The following is a 25462-nucleotide window of genomic DNA, read 5'->3' as shown; positions in this document are numbered from 1 at the left end:
TTGACGTTTGCTATGGACTGTTAAGCTAGATAAGCCGTATCTATTCCATTTGAACCAACCGCCTTGCAGTTTTCTGGTAACAGTCAAGTTTTCCCTAAAAATGCGCTGCTCATGCATCTTGTTTGAAAAAGGAAGTTCAGGGAAGCAGAGTTAGGGTCTTAGTTTTCCAGGGCTCTATAATAAATCACCACAAACTGGATGGCTTACAAGAACAGCAATTTTTAATCTCACAGTTCTGGAAACCAGAAGTCTAAAATCCAGGTGGTTGCTGGGTGATGCTCTAACCAGAGACCCTACAGGTGATTCTGTCCCATGTACCTTCCAGCTGCTGGTGGCCCCAGGCCCTCCTTGGCTTTGGCTACATCATTCCAAGTCATGGTCCCACTTTTCATCTCTTTTCTGTATATCTGTCTTGTAAGGATACACTGATTGCATTTAGGGACTCTAGGATTCACTTAGATAATCCAGTTAATTCACAGCTCTGTGTGAGCTAACTTGACAAGTGTCCTTAATTGAAGGGAGTCAACCAAAGAGCGAAAATAGGAAGTTAAAAGGTTCCAAGCTGATGCACTCCATGGTGGGGGGTGAGGGTGGTGGTGATGGTGCCTGAGATAATGGAATATAGAAATGGAAGGCCAAAAAGTGGTACAAGAAGAGGAAGGACAAAGAACCAATGAGATAGAGATGGAAAGGAGAAAGAAGGGAAATAGAAGAGAAAGCAAGCAAGAAACCACATTCTCCTTTGCTCTTTTATCTTTTTATCACACTAGGATGTTTCTGATGTTCCTGGATAAATAACAAATACTTGAATTACTTACATACACTGTACAATGATTTAGAATAGTAATATTAGAAACTAAATTAATTTATCTTTGAGAAAAGCATCAGCTAACAAGTCAAACAATGACAGACTATTTTCCTTGGTTTTCTGGATATCTTGCAAGATGAGGCTCCACCAAACAATTTATATGACTCCAGGGTCATTTCCAGATCAACATTTTTGGTAATATTTTAATTACTTGTGTGGCAAGCAATCATGGTGCAACATATCTAACCCAGCTACGGTTGGTCACAGTGGTGAAGAAAGAGCAAAAATTATACAACAACTATTTGGTGAAGGTTGTTATATGATTCCTCCAGCCTCAACTTTGAATGTGAAAATTAAATCAGTTTTATTTTCCTCTTCAGAAGGTACATTCAAGATAAATCCACATTTGTTTCTAGAAGAAAATAAAGGTCTATAAAAATCATAAGAATTTCCTACCTTGACAAAAATTGTTGAATTGCATTCTTGCAATGCCTCCATTAAACTAATCACATGGAGACACACCATTTCTACCATCTGAAACAACAAATATGAAAATCAATTCCACTCCCAGTCTGCAGCCACAGAAAAACCCATGCCCTGTGTCCATGAGGACTTTCTGCTCAACAAACAGAGAGGATCACAAGGAATGGTATATATTCATCTCTAAAACTTCGGCCAGAAACTGGATTTTATAAGCTGCAGAGGTTTTGCAATTGTCATGTCTAAATCGGGCTGCCAATGGAATTCAGGTATTGACCTCACTAATCTGTACCACACTGCGATTCACACCAGAGGATAAATGGCCTCTGCTTCCTTCATTTCCAACTGCAGAACTCTGGGCATGGGTCCTTTTCTCCATCTTGATGCTTTCACCAGTTTCGCCACTTGGAGAGGTTGTTTAATTTATTGCACCATCTGTGTTTGAGGCTTTGTTCTTCATGGAACAAGGCAGCCATATTTACAACCGTTCAAAAATACAATAGAAATGATAATCCCTCATCAGAGAACCCTATGGCTAGATTTTGAACACTCCAGGGGAGATTTTACCAGACTGACTTATATGGTTTAACCAAATTTTTGGACTTTAAAATTAATTCAAATTCATTTGTAACATGATTTGTACAAGATTCACCTGTAACACATCCATTTCCAGCATTTGAATATTAAAAAAGATTTAGAGGAGAGGTATTAACGATACCAAGAAAAAACTAGTGACAATAGAAGGAAACCCTGAATCTCTAGTTTAAATTTAAGGTCTCAGTTTCATTGTCTATAAAATAGCAGAATAGAAAACTTGACCTCCATGTGCTTCTTCAGTCCCAAACTCTGCCATCTAATAAACCTAATTATCTATGTGGTGGTCAGAACTGTTTGCACACCCTAAAGTTTTCACATAAATTTCCTTTCAGCTGAATTAAAACACCTCCCACCATACACAACTGCTTAATAATATCTGCTTCTCTAAAGAAAGTGCTTCACTGAAAGTAAAAGATATTCCCCTTTCCAATGATAACTAAAAGATAATGTTTCTGAGACTAATTATTCAATCAATCAAAAACTATTCCAGAATGCCTTTGTGGACAGTGAACTGTTGGGTTTCTGGGCACAGTGGGATCATCATTATGGTGTTCTTCCAGGCCCTCCGCCCTTCACAGATAAGAATTCTACTGATGAAGTGCCCATAACCAAGACTGGATGGTGCCTTCCCAGCTGAGAATCCTCCTCCAAAGCAGCAAACTGAACTAGAGGACTCCTTTGGAAATTCCTCCCGTATACCCTCCAATTTTATCTCTACCGGACTAAGCCAAGCTTGTTCAATGACATGGGCCCATGCTAGCCATACCTCAGATCTTTTCCAACAAGGTAAACCATCTGCATGACAATGCAACTGGGTTTGAAGACTAAGGAGCCTAGGTCCTTGAAGGGCAACTCAAAAAGGTGAAACTCTTTTCAGATTTTTTGCCCTAAGTGGAATTAACACATACAGTCAGTCTGCACCTAATTGACCACAGTTTCCCCAAACTGCCTTAGAATCCAAAAATAATATAAAACCCCTTCCTAACTCTCTGACTTTATAGAACAAGACACCTTGTAAAGGTAGAAGTTTCACACACATTTCCTTTGCCACTAGGCAGAGAAAACACTGTTTCAACTGAATTTACTTGTTTGCTTTGTTTTTCATCAAAATTATTATGCATGTAGAATATCCTGTTTTTCACATAGAAATTCACCAATCCATTTACGTATTATTACAACTGAGGTCTTTAAAAAGCATGTACTGTGAGGACTAAGAGTGGCTTACATGTTTTGAGATTCTCTCCAAGAGGGGAAACCCATCTGTGAACTCACCACTTTGTTATGGGCCATCAGCTGAAGGATGCTGGGGGTCACCCTACTCCAGAATTCTAGCGCTGTCAGGATCGCTGTGAAGCTGAATTCATTCTGACTTTGGACATTCGTAGCTACAGCACTTTGTTCACAATACACGGTCCAGAGCTGAGCAAAGATAAACGCGTGGAAAAGAGAGCACATGTGCAGCACGGAGGTCTGCAAAGGAAGCAAACAGGGAACCGTTACGTTCTAGCGGGCTGTGGCACTCCACGGAGCTCTCCCCGCGTGACTTTGGCCTTCGAAGGGGCACAGCTAAAGTACATGCGATTTGAGCAATCCGAGGCTGGCGGAGCTGTCTCCAGGATACAAACTCATGATTCATCACCTTCAAATAGTCTGCTCTTCACTCAGTCAGTGGGAGAGTGCTTAGAGACCAGGCATCTTTTCAGACAGAAGGCACCTTGGTTTGAAGAATAAATCTGCCCACCTCCTTGGTGGTGGTGGTGGTTTAGCCACTCAGTTGTGTCCAACTCTCACCACCCCAGGGCCCCACCAGGCTCCTGTGTCTTCTCCAGGCAAGAATACTGGACTGGGTTGCCATTTCCTTCTCCAGGGGATCTTTCTGAACCAGGGATCAAACTTGTATCTCCTGCATTGCAGGCAGATTCTTTACCACCGGGCCACCAGGGAAACCCCCACCCCCACCCTCTTGCCCTTTAATGAAAGTGACATTCCTCTCCCTAAACTAGATTAGCAAGAACAAATCATTCCACCATTTTAGGATGTCTGCCCCTCTGTGAGATGGGGGTAATGGTACCCCCCTCAGAGTGCTGTAGCTTGGAGTAAATGAGGTGACATATAATGATGCACCATCCAGGGCTTAAGAATTATACTACGTAGTAATGACAGCAGTAGCAGCAGTAGAGACAGGATTCCTAACTAGCAGTAAGTACTGATCGAGTGAGCAACTACAGTGTCCCAAACACTGTGCTAAAGATTCACAGTTTACCTTCATAGTTCTCACACCATCTCATCTATTTTACAGCTGAAAACCTGGAGCTCAGACAGGTTAAGTAACTTTTCAGTGTCACAGAATTACAAAGTACCATCATTAGGAATCAAACACAGATTGGGTTGAAATATTAGGAACCGACTGCCTACTTCCTTTTGTAAACATCATTCAGGTAATTTGGATGGGTGCTCTATTTTATTGCAGAATTTAAAAAAAAAATCTATTGCTGGTGAAGCTTGCCCTAGCTAGCCTAAATCCCAGCTGTTCCCAAAACCACTATGAGCTCCTAGAACTGGCCTAGGCTCTGTGAGGGGACTTAGACTCCTCACAGCTGAGCAGTACTAATGTGTCTGGTTTGCTTGTACAGGCTCATGATTGATGCTAAGCCTTGGATTTACTTTATTCCCTTAAGCACACCACCCGTCTCTACAATTTATAAGTTCCTTCTGTGTAAGTGATTCCCATATATAATTTAGTGAGTTCCCAACTGGCCTTATTTTCACTTTGTATCTTCATATATCTCTAGAGATTTGAGTTGAAAAGACAGTGCATGAAAAATTAGAGAATAAATTTCCCTCCACTTCATATTTGTTTATAAAAACTGATCACGGAAGTTTTATTATATTTTGAGCCTTTTATTTCTCTTCATTATTTTGAGACAGCAATGCCTAGGAAGCTAACTTTTGCTTGCCTCTATAATTTGTCTTCATAAAAGTAAACCGAAAAACAACTTAGGGGGAAGAGAAGATAGTCTGGGAATTTAAACAACTTTAAATAAGGCATTAGCACAAAGTTGCCTTCCTAGCATCCACAGGAGGGCAAGTGATAAGGTGCATTTCCTTCTCAGAAGAAATGTAATTGGCCGATAAGGGTTTCCATTAGCAATCTTGATGCGTATGGCTTTAATCTTGCAGAAATCACTTACCTTTGATTGCTCTGGAAATCCAATCAGGATAACAATAAGATGGTCTGCAATATGGGAACCTGCATCCAGAGGTATGGGCAGGCAGGGAGAGGAGGCATTGGGACACACCGCATTATGGGTGAGGGCACCCAGAAGCAGCCAGGACAAGAGCCGGATGTGGGAGACACACTCGATGAATTCTTTCGGTCTATTAGGGAGGAAGGAAGTGTTAGAGGTGTTTTGGGGTTTTCCGTTTCATTGGCTGCTCAACAAACACTGAAGGAGGGGTGTAAAAGTGTGGCCTTGAGGCAATTACCTAAAATAAAACACCAAAGCAACGAAGTGCCAACGAAGTGATAGATCTTTTTTCTTCTTTCCCACTCTAAATCCTGGAGCTCAGCTTCTCGAGCAAAGAGCAGCCTTTGGTGACACAGGATTAAATATCATTCTTCCATAAATCTGGCTGCCTTTCTGATTAGTTTCTCTTTCTAAATTCTTTCCTTTCTTCTCATTAGAGAGTTCTCGATATACCCACCAGAAGGGGAGGAATAGAAGAGGAGCTAAAACACACAGCCACCCATTTTCCTGTTCTCCCCCTCCTCCATCCCCCTCCCCCTCCTCCATCCCCCTCCCCCTCCCTCCATCCCACCTTCAAACCTTTCCTCTAGCCTGGAAGCTGCTCATGCAAGATGGCAGGCCAAGCCTGCTCTGAGTTCTCAAATGAACTAGTCCATGGGCACCTCTCTCTTCTCGGCCTCCCTTCGGGCAGGATCAGGTTCTCACACTTCCTTACACTCTATTTCATCTCTGCTGTAGATTCTGTTCCAGCTACAATCTAAGCTCATTGAAGGCAGAAGCAATGTAAACGCTAAAATAAATACCTATCAATGTACTTAACTAGTGGAAATTACGAGTTGAAGTGGTAGTTCTAAGCTCCAAGTTTTCAACACCCATCAAAAGGACTGAGGCTTTTGTACAGCACAAGTTTTATTGGCAGCATGTCAATGTGCTCAGTCGATAAGTGTGTCTGATTCTTTGCAACCCAGTGGACTGTAGTCCTCCAGGCTCCCCTGTCTGTGGAATTTCCCAGGCAAGAATACTGGAGCAAGTTGCCATTTCTCTCTCTAGGCGATCTTCTCGATCCAGGGATCTAACCTGAGTGTCCTGTGTCTCCTACACTGGCAGGTAGATTCTTCACCACTGAGCCACCTGGGAAGCCCATATGTCATGAAGTACTTGTGTTCAAAAAATGCTGTCGGGTCGTCAAATAAGTATGGAAATTGGTTTCAAAGCCCATCTTTCCAACCAATCATATTTATCCTCTAGATCTTCAGTGCATTCCGCAGCTCTTACTGAGCCCCAGGAAGCTCAGGGGTGTTTCCGGCCTTGTTGCCAGAATAATAAGGGTCTTACCCTTGCTGCATTGCAGAAGGGGGATGATAGAGCCAAGGCAGATAGCGGATCACAGCTTTGTTGTCTCTGTGGTTGCCCCGGGAGATTTCCATGGCTGCAATCTGAGCCAGCCCCACTTTGAGATGTCCACCGAAGGTATCTTCATGCAGAGGCTGGGAACATGTCTTCATGTGGCTCTACAAAACCAAGTGGTGTTTTTGTGACTTTGGCAAAGTACTCGGGGACATTTCAGGACACTCTTTAAAAAAGATCAGATTGTTGTATCCACACCTTCTATCATCACTCCCAAGCTACAACTGATTTGAACTTCTTTAGGGGTTTCGTGACAAAGAGGGAAAAAATTCTTATCATGGCCTAAACAACCTGAGACAGTCTAGACACTACAGACCTCTGCAGCTTATCCCTTCACCCTTGTGGTCCAGCTTCACTGGCTCTCCATGCTCCCCACCATCACTGGCCTTCCTTCACTCATGCTGTTTTCTCCACCTGAAATATTGTTTCTGCCTCTCTTTACCTAGTTAATCTATTCATTACTCAGATTTTAACTCTGATGTCACCTCCTCAAGGAAGCCTTCCTTGACCTCCTCTGTATGCGTGTGTGCTCAGTTGCTCAGTCATGTCTGACTCTTTGCGAGCCCATGGACTCTATAGCCTGCCAGGCTCCTCTGTCCATGGGATTTTCCAGGCAAGAATACTGGAGTGGATAGCCTTTTCCTTCTCCAGGGGATGTTCCCAACCCAGGGATTGAACTCGCGTCTCCTGCATCTCGTGTATTAGCAGGCGGATTCTTTCCTACTGAGCCACTTGGGAAGCCTGACCTCCGCTATGAGCCTTTCTAACTTCCCTGGCTAGGTCATTTCACCCTATTAGAAGCTCTCATGCCACTGTCTACCCCTTTTTCATAGCAATTGTGAAAGTCACAATTTCACTTTAGTTTGTATGAAATTCTCATTAAAATTGGCCATCACTGTCAGACTATAAAGTAATGAGAGCAGCCACTGTCGTCTGGTTTTGGTCATCATCACATCCTTAAATATCTAGAATGATGTGAGGCATGTTACTCAAGACATATTGGTGAATTAATTAATTCAGAAAAATTTCATTGCTCAGTGTGGCTTAGTGGAAAGAGCACTGAATTGGGAGATGAGACGTAAGTTCTAGACCCAGTTCTGTCTTAAACTCACATGACTTTAGATAAGCTACTTGCCACTTCACTTTTCTGATCTGTTTCCCTAATATATAAATTCAGAGCGTTGGATTAGGTCAGAAGTCCCCAACTATTTGGTCATCATGGGTCCTTCTTAATATTTTGCTCTGTATTTTCAAGGTGGCTATAACACTGTTTAGATAATATTTCCTCTTCAGACATCAAAACTGTCTCAGTGTGAGTAGCCAGGTTTAGCAATCAGTAACCCATGCATGACCAAACATTAGGGACGCTTACTCAGAAATGACTGGATTTGGATATCGTGAGAAATGGTCAATTTAAATTTTTATTTCGGTCTCCACCTATCCCTACCCGCAAGAAACATTTGGATCATCTGAGCAGTCTGGAAACTGAGCTGGGTGCTGAAAGGACTGTAGTTTTAGCTGATAAACTTCTGGGGCAACCAGCTCCTATTTCTCAAAAAGCCACATTTAGTGCCAGACTGCAACCTGGCTGCTCACTGGCCCATGTTTGGATCTTCTTCTGCTCTTTTTCCTGGGTCTTCCTCAAATCTCTCAGAGTATCAGTCTTTTAGCTGTCTAGCTGACTCACAGCAAGGACGTTGACTGGCATCAGCAATTCATTCCACCCTGCAAAGCAATCAATAACCTCAACAACCTCACTAGGATTTTGTCCCTATGCAAATTAAATGTTGCTTTGTCTTTAATTATTTTCTAGAAGGAGATAGCTTTGATACAGATAAAAACCATAAACAGCTTATGTTTGCATAATGTGTACACATTTCCTACAAACTAAAGTTTACAGAAGTCTCTTCACATGCATTACTGCTGCTGAGTCGCTTCAGTCATGTCCGACTCTGGGCGACACCATAGACGGCAGCCCTCCAGGCTCCTTTGTCCCTGGGATTCTCCAGGCAAGAACACATGCATTATTTCACACCAAATCTTGTAGTGGTCAACAAAGCTAGGTTTATTTAGGTGGGTTCATTGGTCTTCTTTTGCCAATGAGGAAACTAAGGCTCAAGGTAATTAAATGACACTGGGTGGTCCAGTGAAAAGAGGCTGGATTGGAGGAGGTCCCCACAGTCTCAGGTCACCTCTGTTTCCATCAGTTACCAGAAGTGTGACCTTGAGCAAAAGACTGCCCCACTTCAGGCCATAAAATGGGAATATTTTACAATACGGGGCCTGGGAAGAATTGAATAAATGGGGCAAAAACAAAGGTATGCACAGAACTGACACCACTGTGGAAATCTCCTTTCCTTTCTCCATCCCCTCTTTGCAGAGACAAACTTGGTTCTTCAGAGTCCCAGGACATGGGCTCCTTCAACACTGCCATTGCTACCTCTCCAGGTGAGGATAAATTTCCATCTGGCTGCTCAGATTCCCTACGAATGCCTCTCCATCTCGCCCCCCTGAGAGATGAGGGCATGCAGCCCTCTTACCTTCAGCTTGGTCAGCGTGTGCATGTCTGCCACGAAGTCCAGCACGTCACTGATGTACTGCCGCATGCACTCCATGGCCGCCGTCCCGCACTGAAACACATGAGGATACCGCTGGGCGCGCGCTCTGAGTCACGCCAGCTCTGTAGTCCCGACTGCAGTGATTGTCTGACTCTGATTTCCCGCTGTCTGCTAATGAGTTGTTTCACTCTCTGGATCTCTGACTCACTCTGTTACTCTCAGCCATAGTCTCTGACTGCCCCCACTTTGCATACCATCCCTCTGGGCCGTCCCAGTGCACCAGCCCCAAGCATCCAGCATCATGCATCGAACCTGGACTGGCAACTCGTTTCCTACATGATATTTTACATGTTTCATTGCCATTCTCCCAAATCTTCCCACCCTCTCCCTCTCCCACAGAGTCCATAAGACTGTTCTATACATCAGTGTCTCTTTTGCTGTCTCGTACACCGGGTTATTGTTACCATCTTTCTAAATTCCATATATATGCGTTAGTATACTGTATTTATGTTTTTCCTTCTGGCTTACTTCACTCTGTATAATAGGCTCCAGTTTCATCCACCTCATTAGAACTGATTCAAATGTATTCTTTTTAATGGCTGAGTAATACTCCATTGTGTATATGTACCACAGCTTTCTTATCCATTCATCTGCTGATGGACATCTAGGTTGCTTCCATGTCTTGGCTATTATAAACAGTGCTGCGATGAACATTGGGGTACACGTGTCTCTTTCCCTTCTGGTTTCCTCAGTGTGTATGCCCAGCAGTGGGGTTGCTGGATCATAAGGCAGTTCTATTTCCAGTTTTTTAAGGAATCTCCACACTGTTCTCCATAGTGGCTGTACTAGTTTGCATTCCCACCAACAGTGTAAAAGGGTTCCCTTTTCTCCACACCCTCTCCAGCATTTATTATTTGTAGACTTTTGGATCGCAGCCATTCTGACTGGTGTGAAATGGTACCTCATAGTGGTTTTGATTTGCATTTCTCTGATAATGAGTGATGTTGAGCATCTTTTCATGTGTTTGTTAGCCATCTGTATGTCTTTTTTGGGGAAATGTCTATTTAGTTCTTTGGCCCATTTTTTGATTGGGTCGTTTATTTTTCTGGAGTTGAGCTGTAGGAGTTGCTTGTATATTTTTGAGATTAGTTGTTTGTCCGTTGCTTCATTTGCTATTATTTTCTCCCATTCTGAAGGCTGTCTTTTCACCTTGCTAATAGTTTCCTTTGATGTGCAGAAGCTTTTAAGGTTAATTAGGTCCCATTTGTTTATTTTTGCTTTTATTTCCAATATTCTGGGAGGTGGGTCATAGAGGATCCTGCTGTGATGTATGTCGGAGAGTGTTTTGCCTATGTTCTCCTCTAGGAGTTTTATAGTTTCTGGTCTTACGTTTAGATCTTTAATCCATTTTGAGTTTATTTTTGTGTATGGTGTTAGAAAGTGGTCCAGTTTCATTCTTTTACAAGTGGTTGACCAGATTTCCCAGCACCACTTGTTAAAGAGATTGTCTTTAATCCATTGTATATTCTTGCCTCCTTTGTCGAAGATAAGGTGTCCATATGTGCGTGGATTTATCTCTGGGCTTTCTATTTTATTCCATTGATCAATATTTCTGTCTTTGTGCCAGTACCATACTGTCTTGATAACTGTGGCTTTGTAGTAGAGCCTGAAGTCAGGTAGGTTGATTCCTCCAGTTCCATTCTTCTTTCTCAAGATCGCTTTGGCTATTCGAGGTTTTTTGTATTTCCATACAAATTGTGAAATTATTTGTTTTGGCTCTGTGAAGAATACTGTTGGTAGCTTGATAGGGATTGCGTTGAATCTATAAATTGCTTTGGGTAGTATACTCATTTTCACTATATTGATTCTTCCAATCCATGAACATGGTATATTTCTGCATCTATTAGTGTCCTCTTTGATTTCTTTCACCAGTGTTTTATAGTTTTCTATATATAGGTCTTTAGTTTCTTTAGGTAGATATATTCCTAAGTATTTTATTCTTTCCGTTGCAATGGTGAATGGAATTGTTTCCTTAATTTCTCTTTCTGTTTTCTCATTATTAGTGTATAGGAATGCAAGGGATTTCTGTGTGTTGATTTTATATCCTGCAACTTTACTGTAGTCATTGATTATTTCTAGTAATTTTCTGGTGGATTCTTTAGGGTTTTCTATGTAGAGGATCATGTTATCTGCAAATAGTGAGAGTTTTACTTCTTCTTTTCCAATTTGGATTCCTTTTATTTCTTTTTCTGCTCTGATTGCTGTGGCCAAAACTTCCAAAACTATGTTGAATAGTAATGGTGAAAGTGGGCACCCTTGTCTTGTTCCTGACTTTAGAGGAAATGCTTTCAATTTTTCACCATTGAGGATAATGTTTGCTGTGAGTTTGTCATATATAGCTTTTATTATGTTGAGGTATGTTCCTTCTATTCCTGCTTTCTGGAGAGTTTTTATCATAAATGGATGTTGAATTTTGTCAAAGGCTTTCTCTGCATCTATTGAGATAATCATATGGTTTTTATTTTTCAATTTGTTAATGTGGTGTATTACATTGATTGATTTGTGGATATTGAAGAATCCTTGCATCCCTGGGATAAAGCCCACTTGATCATGGTGTATGATCTTTTTAATGTGTTGTTGGATTCTGATTGCTAGAATTTTGTTTAGGATTTTTGCATCTATGTTCATCAGTGATATTGGCCTGTAGTTTTCTTTTTTTGTGGGATCTTTGTCAGGTTTTGGTATTAGGGTGATGGTGGCCTCATAGAATGAGTTTGGAAGTTTACCTTCCTCTGCAATTTTCTGGAAGAGTTTGAGCAGGATAGGTGTCAGCTCTTCTCTAAATTTTTGGTAGAATTCAGCTGTGAAGCCGTCTAGACCGGGGCTTTTGTTTGCTGGAAGATTTTTGATTACAGTTTCAATTTCCGTGCTTGTGATGGGTCTGTTAAGATTTTCTATTTCTTCCTGGTCCAGTTTTGGAAAGTTGTACTTTTCTAAGAATTTGTCCATTTCTTCCACGTTGTCCATTTTATTGGCATATAATTGTTGATAGTAGTCTCTTATGATCCTTTGTATTTCTGTGTTGTCTGTTGTGATCTCTCCATTTTCGTTTCTAATTTTGTTGATTTGATTTTTCTCCCTTTGTTTCTTGATGAGTCTGGCTAATGGTTTGTCAATTTTATTTATCCTTTCAAAGAACCAGCTTTTGGTTTTGTTGATTTTTGCTATGGTCTCTTTTGTTTCTTTTGCATTTATTTCTGCTCTAATTTTTAAGATTTCTTTCCTTCTACTAACCCTGGGGTTCTTCATTTCTTCCTTTTCTAGTTGCTTTAGGTGTAGAGTTAGGTTATTTATTTGACTTTTTTCTTGTTTCTTGAGGTGTGCCTGTATTGCTATGAACTTTCCCCTTAGGACTGCTTTTACCGTGTCCCACAGGTTTTGGGTTGTTGTGTTTTCATTTTCATTCGTTTCTATGCAAATTTTGATTTCTTTTTTGATTTCTTCTGTGATTTGTTGGTTATTCAGCAGCGTGTTGTTCAGCCTCCATATGTTGGAATTTTTAATAGTTTTTCTCCTGTAATTGAGATCTAATCTTACTGCATTGTGGTCAGAAAAAATGCTTGGAATGATTTCTATTTTTTTGAATTTACCAAGGCTAGCTTTATGGCCCAGCATGTGATCTATCCTGGAGAAGGTTCCATGTGCGCTTGAGAAAAAGGTGAAATTCATTGTTTTGGGATGAAATGACCTATAGATATCAATTAGGTCTAACTGGTCTATTGTATCGTTTAAAGTTTGTGTTTCCTTGTTAATTTTCTGTTTAGTTGATCTATCCATAGGTGTAAGTGGGGTATTAAAGTCTCCCACTATTATTGTGTTATTGTTAATTTCTCCTTTCATACTTGTTAGCATTTGTCTTACGTACTGTGGTGCTCCCGTGTTGGGTGCATATATATTTATAATTGTTATATCTTCTTCTTGGATTGATCCTTTGATCATTATGTAGTGACCTTCTTTGTCTCTTTTCACAGCCTTTGTTTTAAAGTCTATTTTATCTGATATGAGTATTGCTACTCCTGCTTTCTTTTGGTCCCTATTTGCATGGAAAATCTTTTTCCAGCCCTTCACTTTCAGTCTGTATGTGTCCCCTGTTTTGAGGTGGGTCTCTTGTAGACAACATATGTAGGGGTCTTGTTTTTGTATCCATTCAGCCAGTCTTTGTCTTTTGGTTGGGGCATTCAACCCATTTACATTTAAGGTAATTACTGATAAGTATGTTCCCGTTGCCATTTACTTTATTGTTTTGGGTTCGAGTTTATACACCGTTTTTGTGTTTCCTGTCTAGAGAATATCCTTTAGTATTTGTTGGAGAGCTGGTTTGGTGGTGCAGAATTCTCTCAGCTTTTGCTTGTCTGAAAAGCTTTTGATTTCTCCTTCATACTTGAATGAGATCCTTGCTGGGTACAATAATCTGGGCTGTAGGTTATTTTCTTTCATCATTTTAAGTATGTCTTGCCATTCCCTCCTGGCTTGAAGAGTTTCTATTGAAAGATCAGCTGTTATCCTTATGGGAATTCCCTTGTGTGTTATTTGTTGTTTTTCCCTTGCTGCTTTTAATATTTGTTCTTTGTGTTTGATCTTTGTTAATTTGATTAATATGTGTCTTGGGGTGTTTCTCCTTGGGTTTATCCTGTTTGGTACTCTCTGGGTTTCTTGGACTTGGGTGATTATTTCCTTCCCCATTTTAGGGAAGTTTTCCACTATTATCTCCTCAAGTATTTTCTCATGGTCTTTCTTTTTGTCTTCTTCTTCTGGAATCCCTATGATTCGAATGTTGTAGCGTTTAATATTGTCCTGGAGGTCTCTGAGATTGTCCTCATTTCTTTTAATTCGTTGTTCTTTTATCCTCTCTGATTCATTTATTTCTACCATTCTATCTTCTAATTCACTAATCCTGTCTTCTGCCTCTGTTATTCTACTATTTGTTGCCTCCAGAGTGTTTTTAATTTCACTTATTGCATTATTCATTATATATTGACTCTTTTTTATTTCTTCTAGGTCCTTGTTAAACCTTTCTTGCATCTTCTCAATCCTTGTCTCCAGGCTATTTATCTGTGATTCCATTTTAGTTTCAAGATTTTGGATCAATTTCACTATCATTATTCGGAATTCTTTATCGGGTAGATTCCCTATCTCTTCCTCTTTTGTTTGGTTTGGTGGGCATTTATCCTGTTCCTTGGTGACTGCCCCCACTTTGGACAACAATTAATAAAAAGATTTGTGGTGGAGAGGTGGGCTGCCGTCTATGGGGTCGCACGGAGTCGGACACGACTGAAGCGACTTAGCAGCAGCAGCAAAGAAGTAGGGGTAGCCTATGAGAGACAGGGTTTACGTGCTTTTTTTCCACTGGGTGATTTAACCGATTTCTGTTTGCTTGTTTGTTAACTGGCTGATACATAAAGACAGCCTGTGCGAAGCCACTGATATCAGTCTTTACAACACGCTGCTGCTGCTGCTGCTGCTGAGTCACTTCAGTCGTGTCCGACTCTGTGTGACCCCATAGACGGCAGCCCACCAGGCTCCCCCGTCCCTGAGATTCTCCAGGCAAGAACACTGGAGTGGGTTGCCATTTCCTTCTCCAATGCATGAATGTGAAAAGTGAAAGTGAAGTCGCTCAGTCGTGTCCAACCCTCAGCGACCCCATGGACTGCAGCCCACCAGGCTCCTCCGTCCAAGAGATTTTCCAGGCAAGAGTACCGGAGTGGGGTGCCATTGCCTTCACCTTCAAACAGCAGTAACACCTAATCACTCTAGGGAATCTCAGATACATGTAAAATATGTACCACTAAATTCTACCACCATAATCTTAGATATCTTTCTCTGTCAAAAGCAAAAAAAGGACACAAACAAATATTGTGTCTGCTGAAAGACTCAAAAATTCTTATGTTCAAGCACTTACAACTTCTTATAGATAGTAGGTACACTATTAAGTAGATGAATGTATTATTGTTAAATTCTTGCTAGGGAAAATTAGAGAAAGAAACAAACTGATCATTCTTCCCCACTTCTAGCAGAGTGTTTGAGAAATCTTAAAGAAAAAAAAAAAAAAAAAAAAAAAAACTCTGTTTCAGGTTATTAAATGGAATAAACCTGCTCTCAGGGCAAGGCAGTGAATTTAGGATTAAACGCACAGAAAAGGAAAATGGACAGCCAGGCTGCTACATCAAAGCTGTACCAGAGAACCCATACATAAGACTGGATATCATGTGGATCAAAAGCAGGCCCTCTTTGAAGCCATCCGAATACCATGCTAAGGCCTTTCTTAGTCTCTTTAAGAAAATCTGAAACATTATATACTTAACTAGCTCACCCAGTGGCTCTCATTTTCCCATATTCATGTAAATCTGCACAGCACTGAACTGTATCACCCTCTATCTCTTCTAGAATGTTACGCCTGTCAGTTCCTCTGACAGGGTAACAAACAGTAAAATAAGGTCACTGGCAGCTCTGCCAGAGTGTTTTCCAAGCATTTCATATATTCTAAGGTTTTCTTCTTTTAATTTAAATCAAGTGAAGGAGTTATAAAAGGTTATTGTGCTCCTGCTTTGGCAATATTAATCCCTGAGTGCAGGAAAGGACTTCTCCCCCCGATTTATTCCATTTTCTCTGACCTTTCACATGTCATGCAAATAAGAGCATATACTCTGCTCCTGAATTTCCTGAAAGGGATTTGTTTCTTTCATAGGCAATACTTTATACCATTTCAACTAGGCAAATGTCACAGAAAATAATTACTTGGAGCATTATTCAATATTTGTCTTTTACCTTTGAATTTCAAAAATGTGAGAGGAAAGAATTTACTATTGCCAGTTACTTTTGCTCTAGAGTAACTATATCTAATAAAAGTCTTACAATATACTTTCTAGCCAGGATAACTTCAGTGAGCCATTTATAAAATAAACCACATAATTTTTTTACTTTGCAAAACATAGGTATAATCTTAGCACGTTATTTTAAAAATAAAAAAAAACATAGAGACAAGCTCAGCTTGTTTCAGAAGACCTACATTTATTTCAATGGGAAAGCTGATGATAAACTAGTTGAAAACAAACTCTAATCTCAAAAACATGAATTGAAGTGATTCGTATCCAATTTTTCCTCAAAACTTGTATCTGATTTTAAAGTTACATTTCTTGAATTATAAAGATAACAATGCAGAAATCTTGGAAAATATAAATTAAGAAAAAGAAAAATGTCCGTAATAGTTACCTTTCTTGAATTATAAAGATAACACGTGTTCAATACAGAAAACTTGGAAAACATAAATTAAGAAAAATAGCCATAATCCTAATTCCTGCTCTCCACCTCTGAATTTGTCACTGCCATAATTCCTTCCAAATATTTTTAGTGCATATAACATACACACATATAATGTTTTTATAAGATTGAGATTATTTTTTCTAATATGCTTTTAAATTAAATCCATCATAAATGTTTTCCAATGAAATATTCTTAAATGTGATTTGGTCCACATAATAGTCCATCTTATAGATGGGCTGTTACTTTGTTCAGTCATCAAGTCATGTCCAACTCTTTGGCAATCCCATGGACTGCAGCCCTCCAGGCTCCTCTGTGGGATTTCCCAGGCAAGAATATTGAGGTGGGTTGTTATCCCTTCTCCAGGGCATCTTCCAACCTGTGTCTCCTGAATTGCAGGCAGATTCCTTACTACTTAGCAAACAGGGAAGATGTACCTTATTTTATTTAAATAATATCTTAATGTTGCACATTAATTTTGTTTCTATATTTTTGCTATTTTAAATGCTGCTTTATGTACTTATAGATAATTCTATATTTATTTTCTCAAACACGTACCTACAGATAGATTGTCACAGTGTTCTTCAGCAAGACTGACTACCATCAGGATCTTATAAGAATGCTTGTTTTACTTCATCATCAGTGAGTTTCACTGTTAGGAAAAGCTTGTTGATATGCCAGATGGTTTTAATTTTTATATTTTAAATATTTTATACTTGACATTAATTTACAGTTCACTGATTGCTAGTCAGGGTAAAAGATTTATAGTGAGTGGCTTATTGGTCATTGGAAAGGGTTCTATATGTAGATCTATAACTTGCTATTTTATTGTTTTGGAATATTTGACTTTTACTTGATTTCAATAAAACTTTTATACATTAGGGATGTTATTTTTTAGCTACCACATAGGTAGCAAATATTGAAGTTTAGACAATTAAATGAGGAAACCAGTGACTACTGGGCAGAGACTGGCCAGCTACCCACAGAACCATTTTTCTTCTTCCCTAGGATGCACTAGACCACATTTCCCATCCTCCTTTGCAGTCAGGTGTGGCCATGTGACTGAGTTCTAGCCAATGAAACATGAGTAGGAAAAATGTGTACCACTTTTAGACCTGACCCATGGAAACCTTCCATGTGCTACAAGCTCTCCTCTTTCCCCAACCACCAGCTGATTACAGGGGACAGCATGTGACAGAAGAAACCCGACCTCTGTGCGTTCATGTGAAAGTCTTCCTCCCTTTACTAATCAGGACACCCTTTAAAACTTCACATGGGCAAACAATAAACTTTTTTGAGCTAAGTCGCTAAGAACTGGGGTTGTATCTCATAGCATCTTGCATTGCCCCAACTATTACCAAGAACCCTTAAAAAACCCCAAGGTCTATTAATTCTACTATCAGAAATCTATTATAAAAAATAGTCTAAAATATGAGCAAAGATTTAAGCACAAAGATGTTTATTACACATTAGTTATAATTGTAGAATATTGAAAATAACTAAAATATCCAATAATACATAGTGCTTATTAATAATACTTTTTAAACTTTTAGGTGTGTTTTATTTTTTATTGAAAAATATTTGACACATAACTATGTATAAATTTAAGGTGTACAATATGTCAATTTGATTCACCTACATACTGTAATATGATTGCCCTTGTTGTGATAATTAGCACTGTATCACATTACTTAATTATCTTTTCCACTTGGTAGGAATAATTTTTCGTTTTTTGGCAAGTTTGATTATTATAATACTACATTGTAGTCTATATTCACTGTACTTGCATTATAGCTCTAGGACTTATCTACCGCTCATTATAAGTTTGTGCCCTTAAACATGACAGTCCTGCCCCCACCTCCATTGATATTATTTTCAATCGTTGATGCTCACACAGCACCTACTTATGCTTGTCACCTTGTTAATGCGCTTTACATGCATTATCCCATTCAATCCTCAACCTAGAACTTAGGCCCTGTGATAGCCCGTTCTACAGATAACATAAACCAAAGAATCATGGATTAAATGACTTTCTTGATCACACAGCTAGTAAATGTCAGTTCTCAAACTCTGTTGTGAATCAAAACCCATATTATCAACTATTGTTATATGGCACATTCATATGAGCTAGTATCACTTTAGGGAAAATACTTAAGACATATGAAGCCAAAGCTGGGTCTGATTTCAACTATGGTTTCAACTATGTTTAAACAAATATATGCAGAAAAAGATGAAAGAATTAATATGTTAGCAGTAAAATTATCTCTGAGTTGAATGTTATTTTTCCTCTCTCATAATATTTCTCCACATCAAAAAAGAATTGAAGTAATCTTTAGTGTTTGATATGCAAAACTAGTATACTTACAAATATAAATTAATAAAAACCTCTTGTGAACAGGTACTATGAAGATATTCTTGCTCACTGATGAAGGAATTTATCCAAGGATATCATTCAAAATAAATGTGAAGAGGATCTTTGTATATATGCTATATACTATGTTATTCTAGACTAGCAAAGAACTAGAAAGTATTGGGTTGGCCAAAAAGTTTATTCAGGTTTTTCCATAACATCTTACGGAAAAACTCAAATGAACTTTTCAGCCAATCCAATATATAAATATCCAACAATATGGGAATAAGCAAACTATGATACTGAAGTAGATCAAAACATGGGAAATTTTCCTAAAACAATAGAATTCTTATTTTAGGGCAGAAGATTATGTGACCCTTTATCTTATTCAAATTTTTTTGTTGAAAATTTAAATGACTTTTTTCCACTAACAATTTAAATCTCTGCAGTTTCTCAGTTTGTTGAAATAACCTTGCTTTAATAAGTTATTGTGGTTTCTGATATCCAGTCCCATCTATGAGAATCTTAACATATTTCACCAAATAGTTCACTAGTTAATGATAACAGAAGTTTTTTAAATTTTCAGAGGAAATATAATAAAGGAAAACAAAGTATTACAATGCTTATTTCTTTCTGGCAGTAGTTAAATCAAATTGGCTAACGGGAGTGAATATAAGAAAATTGACTTGGGAAAAACTGAACTTTAATTAAATCTATTTTGTATGTCTGATAATTTCTTTCCTTAACTGGATGCTTCAATTTTTATTCCTGTTTCCTAGAATTAAAAGTTTCCAGGGGCAGAGATTAATTTAAATTTTCACCAGGGCTCTTTTAAACAAGAAGCTAATGTTTTCAATTTTTACAGTGTTTGTTCCACCAAAAGAGAACCAGGACACAGGCCAAAAACGCCTCTTTGCCAAATTAGGAAATGAAAAGAAATAGAAAATGTACATAATTAATTCATTCAGAACTTACTCCAGGTACAGAGGCAATCATCTGCTTGCTCAGGATTGTTGACTCAGCTAGTTTGGTTCCAGCATCTGCACAAATAAACTAATAAGAAATTGAAAGGATAATTATTTTTAAGAGCACTTGGACCGTAATAGTAATTTGTAATTTTATTAACTTGGCTTAGATTCACTAGTTTTTACTTTAGTGACAATCTGCTCTGGATATATGGGACTTGCTAGTCATGAAAGTTCACTCCTATCAGAAATTCAGAATCATAGTACTGGGATTAACACAGAGATTCTCATTTTACCCAGACAGTAGTGTAACACTGAAATGGTACACATTCAGTCAAGGAAGGAAGGAAAGATATCAATATAGTCAGATTTACCCTGAAGTCATGTTATTTATTCTTTGGCACTTTTTGACAGTTTCTGAACTTTCGTGGATTTTCCGGACTTCTATCATTATGTCACATCATGATGAAAACAGAAAAACAATCAACCTCAGAGTGAATATTACACCTGTTTATTGCCCTCCAAGATCCCTCAGTATCTGGTCTTTCTCGTCCCACCTCCTTCACACCTGCCCTCTGTGCTGATAATGACCCCTGACTTCTGCTCTGTCCCCACATAAAACTTTCACACATTCCTACTGCCACAGTCGTCACCTCAGGTTGCAATGATCTACACGTCTATTTTTCAACCGGTTACAAGCTCTTTGAGACCACAGACTGGACGCACTTCACCTCTGGCGTTAGCTCCCTGACTGACACCTCAGAGGGGCTCAGCAATAAATAAATTAATTCTTAAAAAATAGAGCTTGTGAAATGAAATGGTTAATCAGGGATGACTCAAGTTCATGGCAAGGATGGATTTGCCAAATTACAATTTAATATACTTCATTACAGATTTTTACAGGTGCTTCCCCAGTGAATGCAATGCCCAACTATTTATTAACGGTTTTGTTGTTCAGCTGCTTAGTTGTGTCCGACTCTGCAACCTCATGGACTGCAGCACACCAGGTTTCCCTGTCCTTCACCGTCTCCTGGAGTTTGTTAAAATTCACGTCCATTGAGTCAGTGATGCCATTCAAACATCTCATCCTCTGTTGAAAAGAGAGGTGGTGGGAGGAATCTGGAGATTGGGATTGACATATATACACTATTCATATTGTGTATAAAACAGATAATTATTGAGAATCTACGTATAGCACAGTGAACTCTACTTAATGCACTGTGGTGACCTGAATGGAAAGGAAGTCCAAAAGGGAGGGGATATATGTGTACATATATCTGACTCATTTTGCTATACAGTAGAAACTAATATGACATTGTAAAGCAACTAGACTCCAGTAAAAATTAATTTTTAAAATATTTGAGGCCAAATTCAAATATCTGATCTGTGAGAGCTAATAGCTAATTTTAGAAGTCAAGATTAATAAAAAAAAAATTCTAAAATTACAGAGGTGTCTCAGAGAGTCTGGGGTATTAAAAGGCATAAAAGTATATAAGCCTTGAAAATCATCTGTTATTTTTTATGAATGCCTTTTCATCCAGTGTAATTTTACATAAGATGTACAACTAAAATCTTAATAAACTTTCCATCTTCATTTTATATAGCTGCCAACTGAAAAACTCCATTATGATTTTCGAGAGTGGTTCGAAATATAAAGATGTAACTTAAATCAGAGGGGAAAAGGCTGATGGCTATAGAAGGAAGAATTCTATCCTTTAAGACAGAAATATGCCACTGAAAAATGCACTCCTGAATGAATACAAAAGAATACAAAAAAACCCACAATACCCATTAAGTGTAATTACTAAAATCATTATCAAAATGATCCTCAAAATAGTATCTCCACCTCTCACCCCAGAGAGTGATCAGATTATTACTAACTCAACTAATACTAATAACCCCACGTAAGTAGTAACTGGGAATTAAAAACAACCATACCTCTGCTGTTTCTTTGTCCTCCAGCCCACAACTAAGCTATCTTTAAAAGAAAACCTTTCACCCACATGGTTTCTCACAGCTTGAATATGCAGGTATGCCCCACATTGTGGGAGTGTTCCATGCACTTCAGCAGAATGTCTACTCTTGACACATAATAAGAACTGAGAAAATTCTTTTCGATTTGAGCTTATATAGATTTTATGGTGGCTTTCAATGAGTTACTCTATTATGAAAACTCAAATCCATCTTGAGAACAATAATAACATCCTCTTCCATGTAAAATTTCTATAGCACACCATCAGAAGAGAGAATGTTCTAAGTGAAAGCAAAAACATCAACAGATCTGAATTAAAACAAGACAGGGCATCTGGACAAACTGTAAAAGGGGAACACTGCCCTGATGTTCAACAATAGAAGACTGTTTGGAGAATTCTTTCCTGTCTCCATGATTCTTTTTCCTTTCAAATGAATATCCACTTGAATATTTAAGTGAAAGTGACAGATGCTCAGTCGTGTGACCCCATGGACTGTAGCCTGCCAGGCTCCTCTGTCCATGGAATTCTCAGGCAATTCTATTGGAGTGGGTAGCCATTCCCTTCTGCAGGGGATCTTCCCAATCCAGGGATCCACCTCTGTGACCCTTTGGACCATAGTCCATGGGATTTCCCTGGCAAGAATAGTGGAGTGGGTTGCCATTTCCTCCTCCAGGGGGGATCTTCCCAACCCAGAGATCCAACCTGCGTCTCCTGTGTCTCCTGCATGGCAGGTGGCTCAGGGGTAAAGAATCCAGTATCCTTGCTGAGAAAATCCCATGGACAGAGGAGCCTGGTGGGCTATGGCCCATGGGGTTGCAAAAACTTGGACACAACTGAAGCAACTGAATATGCACGATTTTATATGCAAGTTAAAATAAATAACAGAAGTGATGGCTGGGCAAACATAATATAGCAGGCTGGGAGATTTCCCAAGGTGTCAGGCTTCTAGGAAGAGTTCTAGAAATCGAAAACGAGATTGGTACCTGTCTCTGCCTTGAAGTGTTTAGAACTTGAATAGCCTTGCATCCCTTGGGCAAGTGTTCCACTATCCTTTGAAGGGACACTCTTACTGCCGGAGTGTTTGGTAAGTAACAAAAGTATGGTTTACCCATGAAAAGAATTATAAACAGCCCCCTCTCTGTGAACCCATCTGTCTACTAAATTATTAATCAGAGGAGTAGTAGAGGGACTATCCCAGAGGTCCCCTGTGGGGTTAAAGAATGAATGATAAATTCAAGGTTTGACCAACTGAATCTTCTTACTAATGGGACACAGGCCACTCATGATGGATCACCAGGGGACTTTTTCTTTACCTTTAAGACTTTATCATTCTTTTTATAAAAAATTTATATTGAAGTACAGTGGATTAACAATCTTATGTTAGTTTCAGGTGTACAGCAAGGTGACTTTCTATCTATTCTTTTTCCAATTCTTTTCCTGTTTAGGTTACTACAGAATATTGAGTGGAGTTTCCTGTGTTATACAGTAGGTCCTTGTTGGTTATCTATTTTAAATTTAGCAGTGTGTACATGTCAATCCTAAACTTCTAATGTATTCCTCCCCTTCCCCCTTCCCACCAGAGGACTTTTTCCTTCCAGCTGTTACTTTCTTTTCTTTTTCCAAGTTGCATTTTCAGTTAAACAGTCACCTCCAGTGCCCTGAGATGCTGGTCATGATATCCAAGAAGGAAAAGACCGTCTGCCCCAGACACATTTTTCTGTCTGTACCGTGAATCTGATCTTCCAGGTGCCAGGAACCGACATTGCCCATCAGAAAAGGGGAAAGCTTCTCTCTGACTCCATGCTAAAGTCTCTGGTTTAAAAGAAACTACCAGAGAACAATAGCACCCCACTCCAGTACTCTTGCCGGGAAAATCCCATGGACGAGGAGCCTGGGGGGCTGCAGTCCATGGGGTCGCTAAGAGTCAGACACAACTGAGCGACTTCACTTTCACTTCTCACTTTCATGCATTGGAGAAGGAAATGGCAACCCACTCCAGTGTTCTTGCCTGGAGAATCCCAGGGACAGCGGAGCCTAGTGGGCTGCCATCTATGGGGTCGCATAGAGTCGGACACGACTGATGCGACTTAGCAGCAGCAGCAGCAGCAGCACCAAAGAACAGGCTGTCACCTCTGCTATCTACTTGAACATCTGTCAAGGGCAAGAGAAAAAGGAACAGGGAAACCCTACAGAAAGGCGCACCATTTCCTGTAGAAAGACAAAAGATGCTTTTCCATCATTCCATGAGTGGCCCCACAGAGGCCTTTTCTCCATGTGCTGGGAGGGATTGGGGGCAGGAGGAGAAGGGAATGACAGAGGATGAGACGGTTGGATGGCATCACTGACTCAATGGACGTGAATCTGAGTGAACTCCGGGAGTTGGTGATGGACAGGGAGGCCTGGCGTGCTGCGATTCATGGGGTTGCAAAGAGTCGGACACGACTGAGTGACTGAACTGAACTGAACTGAACAGGGGAGAAAGGGAACTATTTCTGTTTTTTCTTGCTTAAGGTATGCCTCACTTTTTTTTCTCTCAGTAATTAAAATGGTTTTCATTCTGAGAGTTTATATAACAAGGATACATTACTTCAGAATGACATGGTGTTTAATACTTTTTGGTGGAGAAGGCTGAGATATTATTCACAAGGCTGTTTCTCATGGGTGTGATATCAAAACATCCTCCCAGATATCTCTCTGATCTAAATAATTTTACAATTTTATTTTTGAAATTTAACGTAATGACTCAATGACAAATATGTATTTGTTTTTAAAGACGAAAATGTACGCATTTGAAATGGCATGAGAGAATCCAAAAGACATAGAAGAGTTTACTTTTCTTGCCTTCTTTCTTCCTAAAGATAATTTGTTTTTTGTTATTTACTCCCCTAGCTGTGATGCAATAATCACTGTTTTCATGGTTTCCTTAAGTCCTGAGCAATTTAAACTGTCAGTCTTTTGGTATCTTGTGACAAGTGCTTATTATGGCCAGCTAACGTACTTCTCAGAAAAGCCCAGTCCCCAGCTGCAGTCACAGAGCGAGGTGCCAGCACCCAAGATCAGCTACACAGGTCTGCGCTGCTTAAAACTGAGAGCACTCAGGAGAACAGCCTCTGATGCCCACAGGATCTCACCTCCAGGGCCTGGGAACCAAGGCTGCTTTAAGGGGGCAGGTCCCCAACCTCAGAAGCAAGTAACTTCCAGACAGTCACCCTGCTGGCCCTAAATCTCTCATGGGCTATTTCACTAAGCCTAGTTCCCCTGCCCTCTCGTCCAAACCAGTGTTGATCCAATTAACCTTTGTGGTCAGTTTGCATCCAAGTAGCTTGTACTCAAAAGTGGTGTTGCTGTTGATGAGGGAGTAGGCAGGACTTGTCAATGACAACCCACTGGAAGAGACTCAAGCCTGTCTCTCCTTGGGGAAACACATATTTCCTGGTTGAGCGCAGCTTCTGTCTCCTCTTGGGCTGTCCAACATCTTGGTACAATGGAGCCATTTCACTCCAACCATGTCATACCAGCATCCACGGCTGTCACCTTCCAGCCATCACCCTTCTCTGAAAGCATCATAGTGCCTGGGAAAGCTCTTTAAAGACCCTTCTTCACTGAAAGAACACCCACTTTTTTATTAAATTTCGAACCTTTGAGAAAAACTCACTTTTTGTCTCAAGGATTAGTAGAATGAGGTGGGGGGTGTGTGTAGGGGGGAGGGGCCAGTTAGCAGATATTAAATGATTAATGACAAAGGTGTTCCTCCTCTTC

At 39.7% G+C, this 25462-nt stretch overlaps 1 protein-coding gene across 12 annotated transcripts in view; it reads right to left on the bottom strand.

Annotated features, from left to right (window-relative positions):
* The window catches only part of UNC79 (unc-79 homolog, NALCN channel complex subunit), a 288494-nt gene that overhangs the window by 17313 nt on the left and 245719 nt on the right, over positions 1-25462 (bottom strand). For all 12 annotated transcript variants that reach the window (XM_070775592.1, XM_070775586.1, XM_070775587.1 and 9 more), the window contains 6 exons: positions 19741-19818; positions 9081-9170; positions 6469-6644; positions 5077-5263; positions 3158-3355; positions 1265-1342 (listed from right to left, as the gene is read on the bottom strand). In XM_070775592.1, the coding sequence (XP_070631693.1) occupies positions 1265-1342; positions 3158-3355; positions 5077-5263; positions 6469-6644; positions 9081-9170; positions 19741-19818 (807 nt within the window). The remainder of the gene's footprint in view (positions 1-1264; positions 1343-3157; positions 3356-5076; positions 5264-6468; positions 6645-9080; positions 9171-19740; positions 19819-25462) is intronic.

This window comes from Bos indicus, chromosome 21, assembly GCF_029378745.1.
Source record: "Bos indicus isolate NIAB-ARS_2022 breed Sahiwal x Tharparkar chromosome 21, NIAB-ARS_B.indTharparkar_mat_pri_1.0, whole genome shotgun sequence".
NCBI lineage: Eukaryota > Metazoa > Chordata > Mammalia > Artiodactyla > Bovidae > Bos > Bos indicus.
Note: the sequence above shows the minus strand (reverse complement) of the source record. Positions and strands in the feature narration are given on the sequence as shown.